Raw genomic sequence first — 9118 nt, forward strand, 5'->3', positions numbered from 1 at the left:
ATAGTTTCACATGAAATTTCAGGTTGGGAWGAACCTTTTTCCTGTCCAAAAATATTAGACAGGTCACAAGAGAGAAAAATTGCATTTAAATAGGATTACAATCATGCTACTTTGTCATGGATTCTTCAGGAATACAGATCAGGAATGTGGGCTAGATAGGCCATAACCTAAGTGAATAAATTTATCTTATGAATGATCATTTCTRGTCAGAATTCTTTCAAGAATGTCCCATCCTTTGTAATCTATTCCATTTTATGGAGGGCTGCCTTTAATTCTCTCTCCAAATCTTCAGTCTAGTCCCARGATCCATTTATGATGTTCTACTTAACCGAGAATGGAAATGATGAGGAAAATGAATGGGAGATATACTAGATCAGATAGAAAGAATTGCAGAACATCCCCTCACCATTTCCTGAAAAAATCCAAATAAAACCAACTTATGTTAAATTCACCCTAGACACTATTGCAGTCTGTTCTTAAACAGTGATTTCAAGACTTGTTGGTCTCATTTTCACATGTCAAAAATATGTTCTTTCAGAAAATGAACACTGTATTTAACAAATGCTTTTCTCTAATGGTGTGTCTAAWTCCAGTCTGTGAAGCAATCTGATCCTGTCTTGAAGACCTTTACTGGGCATCTGCCAAATTGCTACAATATTAATTTGCAATCTCACCTCCAAATGGGTCCCTGGGYTGTTGAATGGAAGGTCTGAATGTTCCAGACAATCTGCCAGTGAGAAAAAATAATCCTTTCTGTCCAKCAAAGGGTGGTGACCATGGCCAAGGCCCTGGCTCCAGAGCGTTATTTTATTSTGCTCTCAGCACACACCATGAAAGCTGTTGTACGGAACAAAACAAATKGGAACTGACATGGAGAACATAATGAATAGGAGCTGGATGCAGAATGAAGTCCTCACAAAATATATACCTCTTGCTAGCCAGTTAGAAATATTCCTTTCTTGTTCCTGTCAATATAGAGACATTTCTTGCTCAAGGAATCTTTATGCAATAGATTATCACAACTGATATTGCAGACATATTGCAAGAAATAAGTATTGCAGATTATTGAGTGAAATTAGTACTTTTTAAAGGAGAAMAAGAGACAGATTTCACCAGGTTTTCTCTGAGATGAGAAAGAAACTCTTCAGCCATTTTTTATGAAACAGTAAATAATTTTACAGGCTAAGATAATTTTGTGTAMATTTATCAMAATTTGTAAAACACAKGTATGTACATATGTTTGAATCTCTRATGAGTCATTACAATTTCAGCAKGCAGACTTCTCTTAAAAGGAAAACTGCTACTACTACTATATTTTGTACTCAGACTTCAGACTTCACCATTGTTACAGAAACTTTGCTCACATATCCTTCACCAAACAAAGGCAGAGATAGAGGAGGAGCTGTTGAGTGAGATGATTTTTACTGCCATGAGTAAAATCCTGTGACTATTTGGGAAGATGGAATTCTGTAATAGCTGCTCCTACTAGTTTATACAGTAAACAGGGTCAGCATGGAGATGATGAAAGGTTGTGGTAAAGTCATCTCACACTCTTCCAGATATATCCTGGCAAAGCATACTGAGTAAGTGCAGTGCATATTTTTGTATCTTTCATGTACAATAGTCCCTTAAACRTTTTACAGGTACCTCTGTGGTTCAAGTGACAGCCACTGATGCAGATGATCCTACTTATGGCAACAGTGCTCGAGTGGTTTACAGCATATTGCAAGGACAGCCTTACTTCTCAGTGGAGCCCAAAACAGGTAACTTTGCATAAACTCTTTGCAGTAACGCTGAGAAAAAAAAGGAAAATGTGCATTAAAACTTGCTAGGAGGGTATAAATATRACCTCTCGGTTAATGGAATACATTTCGGTTTTGTTGATCTTTTAATCTCTTATTCTTTGGAATAGATTATGGAAACCACACATCTGAGCTACGTAATAAACAGACTTTGCTGGAATGGAAGTTCTTGTCTTGTCAATCTGACAGTTGCTTAGTCTGCTGCCTGTTGTCATCTCTCTTATCAGTGAAAATTTCAAAATACTTTGAACACTTTTTTGCAGATTTCAGAAATATCTAAATGCCACATAGTCAGATTCCATAAGAATAGATTTAAGGCACAAYTACTCTCCATTCTACTTTTCAAACTGAAGTTTTGTTGTGGGAAATGAATTCCTTCTTTATTAATTTGAAGAAGAAAACACTGCRCTTCCCATGCTTATCAGATACAACAGTTTGCTGCCACTTTCAATTTTCATATTACTGATGAAACTTTTTTTTTTACAATGTTCTTGAAATTTTGTGAATATATTTAAGCTACACCAAATGCAACATTTAATCCTCTTTGGTTTAATAAATATTGTCTGTTCTGCTGTGTCATTTCATAAAGCAGGAAAGTAGGCCCTTTTCAATTTAATGCTTGAGCCTTCAAGGTAGGCCGAGTTATAATCTTCATTTTGAATATAGCCAAACTGAGATAAAAGAGAAAAAAAAAWATCCTTTTTATCATAAACAATYTGTAAYGTGAGTCAGACCTGAGTCCCAATGTTATGACCCAAAGGTCACACTCTATTTAGCAACAYCTAAATTTGCAGAAATAAGTACTATAATTACCTTCATATTGCAACAGGTCCATGAACAGCAGGCATATATAGCACTGTCCTTTTCCCTTCCATGAGTATGATTTATTGTGGTTTTCTCTTTATTTATCTTTCTCCCTCACCATGTGTGTTTATGTACAAATATACGTCATCACAATGACTGAAGACAACCCTTGAACAATAATATAGTAGTTTCCGCTAAATTAAAATCTTGAAGAATTCAGACTGAAATATTTGCCTATGTTTTCATCACTTTGATGTGATACTCAGATTTCTTGTGTGCATGACAGTTTGCTACTAAATGATTGGGTAACTTTGCCTGCTAGTTTGACAGAGAAACAATGGACCAAGAAAAGCAAGGTAGAAAAAAATAACACTATGAAATTGTATACTAATTGTATTTTAACATGTCTTGTAAAATGGGTGAAATARTGCCAGGTAGTCTGTTTGTGAAATAAGTGTTTCAACCCGGAGGTGATTAATGGCAAGTCCAGCATTCATAAGGGAAAGAAGAAAYATAACTCTAAGCAAACATTCAACAAATAGCAGATGAAGAGATATGTGTCCCAATGTGCCTCTTCTTTATTTAGTTTGTTTATGTTTCTTTTACTGCTGACACTAAGTGCTGGTGGAGTAAAYGGCTGCCTCTCTGGAAATCAGGGTTAGCAGCTGTACTATGTACTGAGCATGAAATATTCATAGAATCATCATATTTTGAGATGGCATATTTATTTTTTGATCTATATCAGCATAACWGAAAGGATGCAACATGGAATTTTCTTCTAGTTTTCATTTCAAACCAATGAATTACAAATTAATTAATTCATCYATTCTGCTTTAGAAGTGGATATTGTTAAATCCAATACATGGTAAAATAAGAGAATTTCATATATCTGCAAAATGTGRTATTTTATCAGTGTCAGTAAGAGTTAATGTGGTGAATGGGTATTCAAAAGATAGTGAAATGAATCTTGACCTTAGAATCTTAAAAATGAATGTAGAATATTCTGTTCTTCCTGGCTCTAAAAGAGTGGGAAATCAAGTACGGAAGATTACATCTTCCAGGGAAGGGAGTGTTTTTCAAGACATTATGAAGTCTAGTTCAGGGAGAAGATATTTGGAAAGCACAGTCTTACGCAGCATTTCCCAGTGAATCTAGTGCTAAATAAAAATTGGTGGGTTTTGGCGAATATTTAAAATTAGCTTATGGTAGTCAACGCAACTTCTGGTCAAAACCTGAGATATTAGTGTTGAAATTAATTCCTTCCACTCTTGCTGCAATCACTGATCTGCTGTTATCTTTTGAAGGAAACTYAGCTTTCACAGTGGTGTATTTTTGCTTGTGCAACCTGTGACACCTTGTCTTTCTGCAGGTGTTATCAAGACTGCCCTTCCAAATATGGACAGAGAAGCCAAGGACCAATACCTCTTAGTTATCCAAGCAAAGGACATGGTTGGGCARAATGGTGGCTTGTCAGGGACTACATCGGTAACTGTCACCCTGACAGATGTTAATGACAACCCGCCCCGCTTTCCACGCAGTAAGTTGTTCTGTAAATACATGACTTATAATATTATTCCTAAACACTGCTATTTTCATTACATGCCCTGCTATTTCTAAAAAAAAAAAGTGCTTAGTTTTCAGCTGAAGTACTTTGATAAGCACTGACTGCAAGACTATTATTACTATTATTATTATTATTATTTTGTAAGCAGAAACTTATTTTGTTTTTCTTTACCTCATGCATACCATTTCACTTGAAATTAAGTGGTGTACAGCTGAGGCATTTAATTCCTCTGTGTGAATAAATATACAAAAAGAAAAAAAAAAACTGAAAAAAAACTTAATAGATATTTAGATCTTGCCAGCTAGACTTCAGGATTCTTTAAGTTGACTCTTAATCCTTCATATTCCTTTGGTGTTGTCATGTGCTTTTGGTATTTCCTAAAGATTTAAACATGAAAGATTCTAAAGTCACCTTCCCTCCATTTGATTTCTTTGACCAAAGTGGTTCTCATCCTAACCAAAGAAAAGAGCACACAATTATATGCTAAAACCTGAAGAGTTCAGTTTATTCATAGAGTTCTGTCTAGGGTGCTTTTTTTCTTAATTAAATTAAAAAAAAAAAAAAAAAAAAAAAAAGAAATTACTTGGTAACATAGAGTTAAAATATGTGAACGATATATTCATGTTGGCTCCAGCCTCACCTCCAATGATGGAAAAAATAGATCTGTACATAATAGATATCCTGTTATTTCCAGCCACTAACTCCTTGAAAAAATAGCTGAAGTGATTTTTGAAGGTGAGGGTGTTATTGCTACAAAATGCACTCCGATACCCTTTTGACATCATATATATAATTTTATACTTGAATAAAAAARCTAGAATTTTCAAGATAATACACTTACTGTTAAAGAAATTAACATGTATTGGTTTCTAATGATATTGAGATTGTGAACTGCCTAAAAAAGATAAACAGCTATGAAAATTTTAAGATTTTATACTGACATTATTTTACTTACTTGTTTTTTCTTCCTCTTTTCTGGAAAACAAAGTAAGACATTCTCTGCCCTATCAGTCATTAACAATCCCTGATTTGCAGTAAAGTTTTGAATTGTTTTTTTTGCATCTTTGCCTTATACTTCTCTTTTCACATGAAGAAGTTATGCCTGTAGTACTTAGAGTATATCACAAAGAAAATGCAGTAAAAAGGGCAATTCTATCTCAAAACTGAAGAATATATTCTTATAGCCTGTGTAATTATCTAGGCACATGATTTTGAGGCAGACTTAAGAAAGATAGATTTCTCTTTTTTTTCTTGGCCTTCAGTCCTGGAACTGTCTGAATTAATTAATCTTTTTAATTTTGCAGGATCATATCAGTATAATGTCCCAGAGTCTTTGCCAGTGGCTTCTGTGGTGGCCAGAATAAAAGCTGCAGATGCAGATGTCGGACCYAACGCTGAAATGGAGTACAAGATTGTGGATGGTGATGGTTTAGGAGTATTCAAAATTTCTGTTGACAAAGACACACAGGAGGGAATCATAACCATTCAGAAGGTGAGCCTGATTTTACCCACTAATTCTGTTTGGAACTCTTCAAGATGGGGTCAGGTAATGAGATTATGAGCTTTTGTTTCTACAAGCCTTGTCTGCTGTAAGTGTTTCCATTGGTATGTTTTATTGCGACACCACTGTGTGATTTTGAGGTTTTTGATGATTTGTGCTAAAAAATATTCTGCATTTTCTTGACACTTTAAAAACATCCTCCTCATACCAATACAGTATTGGTATGAGGAGGATGTTTTTAAAGTGTTTGAACGGTAATCTAAACTTTAGTCTCATTTATTTTTGTATTAAATAGAAAATGTGAAAATATATCTCTCAGTAAAAATTCAAGCTCCTAATAAAAAATGGATCTCAAAATTAATTTTAAAAAGTATCCCAAATGTCTTTGGCTGAGTTGGTACTATTCAGAAAGCACATATCATTAATTTTAAATTATGTAACWGTAAAAGTAGTAGGTTTACAAGAACACATGAGAATTTTTTTTAAAAAAAACCTGAAAAATTTGAATAAGTATTTTTTTCTTCATAGCTTTCTATATGTACAGTTAGAAAACATTAAGAAATTTTAAAAATAATGTGTATATAAAAATATTTAGATAAGCTTTCTTACATTGCTGCAACACTTTTTTAGACAATTCTTTTAAAAAAATAAGAATGTCCTGGAATATTTTTTTTTCAAGGAAATTTAAGTTTTTCAAACAGGAAAAGAAATACAACACTTTAGAAGAACCTGTCATATGATTTCATACTCTTAATATGTGACTGCTTGGCAAGGTCCCTGTGACCTTTGTTTTGCAAAGGGTCTGCATTTCAAGGCCTGRGGTTCCCACCCAGAGCTCAACCTGCAGCTCCCACGGCAGCTGCACACCCAGCTACCTGCACTGAATGGATTCCTCAGCAATTTAATACCCATAAAATGTGAAAATGACTTAGAATTTTAGAAGACATATGGAACATGGACCTGTGTTTGTACTGAATATGACCCCATAAGGAATTTTTCTTCCCTAAATACTCTTTAATCTTTGTAAACTTCGCCTATGAGTTGTGGGGCTCTTTTGTTTCATTGTGTTGGGTTTTTTTTTCCATTCTCTGCTGCATCAATTTCTTCTTAAAGCAAKAAAAAGCTTCAGTTATATTTCTCCTTTGAAAGAAGTTAAGACTGCATGATGTTGCAAAACAAAAGGCTAATTCTCTGATGCCCTTAACACATGTTGAGAGCCGGTAATCATGCACAGATATCACAAAAAAATGGAGTATGTTCACCCTTGAAAGATCAAACTCTAATATGTGTAATGTGARTCATCTTTCAAGGAAAAAACACCCATCTTAGGCTTCTTGCAAAATGTAATTCTGCTAGCACGTTTGAAATACAAGTGATGAAAAGTTWGTAGTCTTTTTGTTCAACAGCCAAATGCAATGTGGTTCCTTCAGTTTGCTCATTTAAAGTTTTTGAGCAAAGATTTGATTATCCTRGAGGGAGAACATTTACCAGTGCCACAATGAGCAACACTGAATCRGGCAGGGTCTTCTGTGATCTGAGAACTGGTGAGTTCACTTCCATTTTTACATGGTTTTGTAATCATGCTGTTTGTTTCTGGAATATCCTGATTTCAGTGTTATACAGTGGACCGGAAAATTGCCATTTATTATTTCTATAATAATTTTAGCTATGGAGCTGAACTGGACTTTTCACTACAGAACATTTGTCCTGAGAACTGCTCTGTGAAATAGCTATTGGACTGCATTAAGAGGGTACAAATTATTGACCTGATGAAATGGTCTACTCTGTTAATAATTTTTTATACTTACACGCTGATATATTTTGGCCCAACAATTCAGATTTTTTTTTCTCTGCAACATTAGACATTTTCTCTTATCTTTCTACTATTTTTTATTTACTTTCCTGTGTGGTGGATCATCCTTGGCTACTGCCAGGTGCCCACCAAGCCACTCTATCACCCTTTCTTCAGCAGGACGAGATGGGAAAATAAGATGGAAAAAACGTTGTTGTTCAAGACAGAGCAGTTTACAAAAGCGAAACTGAAGGTCACATGCATGTCAAGCAAAGCAAAAAAAACAGAAGATATTATTCCTTGTGGAGATGTCCAGCCACTTGCTGGGAAGCGGGGATTCCATTCAAGTAGCAGCTGCTTCAGAAGGCAAACATTGTAAATAATCAATGTCCATTTCCCCACTTTATCCCCCTGCCTTTTTCTTTGTTTTTATATCTGAGCAGATGTCCTATGGCATGGAATATCTCTTTGGTTAATYTGGATCAGCCATTCTGGCTGTGTCCCCTCCCAAGGTCTTGCCTACCAGTAGGAGGAATGTTGAAGAGACAGCACTGATGCTGTGCCAGCACTGCCTGGCTGTAGCCAAAATCTGGTGTGTTATCTACACCTTTCCAGCTATAAATGCAGAGCACAGCACTGTGAGGGCTGCTGTGGGGAAAACTGACTGTCCTTCACCCAAACCTGACATACTCTGAYGTACATCATCAGCATGATTCCCCATGCTGATGGTCCTCAGCTTTTCATTTTGACTGCAGGAAACATAGTGCTTTTCCCAGATAAAAAAACCCTCTCTACCAACTCTGTAGAGAASRTTGTCTAGGATGGAAGTGAAGAGCWGAAGCAGAGTGGCTGCYAGRCAACTGCACCTTCTTCTGGACACCTGAWCCATGGAAGGTCTTTAATAACTGTGTACGCACTTTTAAGCGGGCTTCAGTCACTGAGCCTTGCCTGCCAGATCACTATGGAGGAGTCAGGCTATCCCTGCATGATAAGGTGAGCCTGTTAGTAGGAAATCAGGGAAGAAATTAAGTTTGTAGCCTGGAATCTGTCTGAACATTTTACTGTCCAGCACACGATGTTCTGCACGCTTCTGTGTGCAATCACCTTTCTCCTTTTCATGCCCCAAAATCAGCTGAGGTATTGAGAAACAGCTCAGATGCATGCCTATCCTTTTCAACTTGTGAGTATTGATATGCTCAGATGACACGTCTGCGTACACATCAGGCARGAAAATGCCAAGGCAAAGACTTAGGAAAAAAAGCACACTTTGGTTCTAAATGCAAATGGGTGCTTTAGTTTTGCATACTTCTGCTGCAATCGTACATAAAGCTCAGCAGGCTGGGCATGAAAATCACCGGCAGTAACTCTGAGCAGCTGAAGGCACTTCTCCATTCATTTTTGTGCTGSGTGCTGTGGAGAAAGTTTGGCACCTGGTTATCCAAGTTCCACACACAAGCTGAGGATTTTGCATTCTGTTTTTAGAAGGATAACCACTTCAAGACAATTTTGAGAGTCGACTTCCTCACTCAAAACTAACACTTCTTTTAACACATAAGTAGCATTAAATAAAAAGAGCTTTTGTAAGAAAGAAAAGAAAACTGTAGGAAGAGAAGAAGTGAGATTTAAGAATTCACTGAGCAAAGCAGGATTTTTTG

The 9118-nt window shown here is 36.0% G+C and overlaps 1 protein-coding gene across 1 annotated transcript in view; it reads left to right on the forward strand.

The window, feature by feature from the left end:
• The window catches only part of CDH7 (cadherin 7), a 71436-nt gene that overhangs the window by 36821 nt on the left and 25497 nt on the right, over positions 1-9118 (forward strand). Inside the window, exons 3-5 of the mRNA XM_057374313.1 lie at positions 1644-1763; positions 3976-4143; positions 5475-5662. Coding sequence (XP_057230296.1) covers positions 1644-1763; positions 3976-4143; positions 5475-5662 — 476 coding nt within the window. The remainder of the gene's footprint in view (positions 1-1643; positions 1764-3975; positions 4144-5474; positions 5663-9118) is intronic.

Source organism: Malurus melanocephalus, unplaced genomic scaffold (genome assembly GCF_030028575.1).
Source record: "Malurus melanocephalus ecotype Western Australia unplaced genomic scaffold, MMel_1.1 scaffold_223, whole genome shotgun sequence".
NCBI lineage: Eukaryota > Metazoa > Chordata > Aves > Passeriformes > Maluridae > Malurus > Malurus melanocephalus.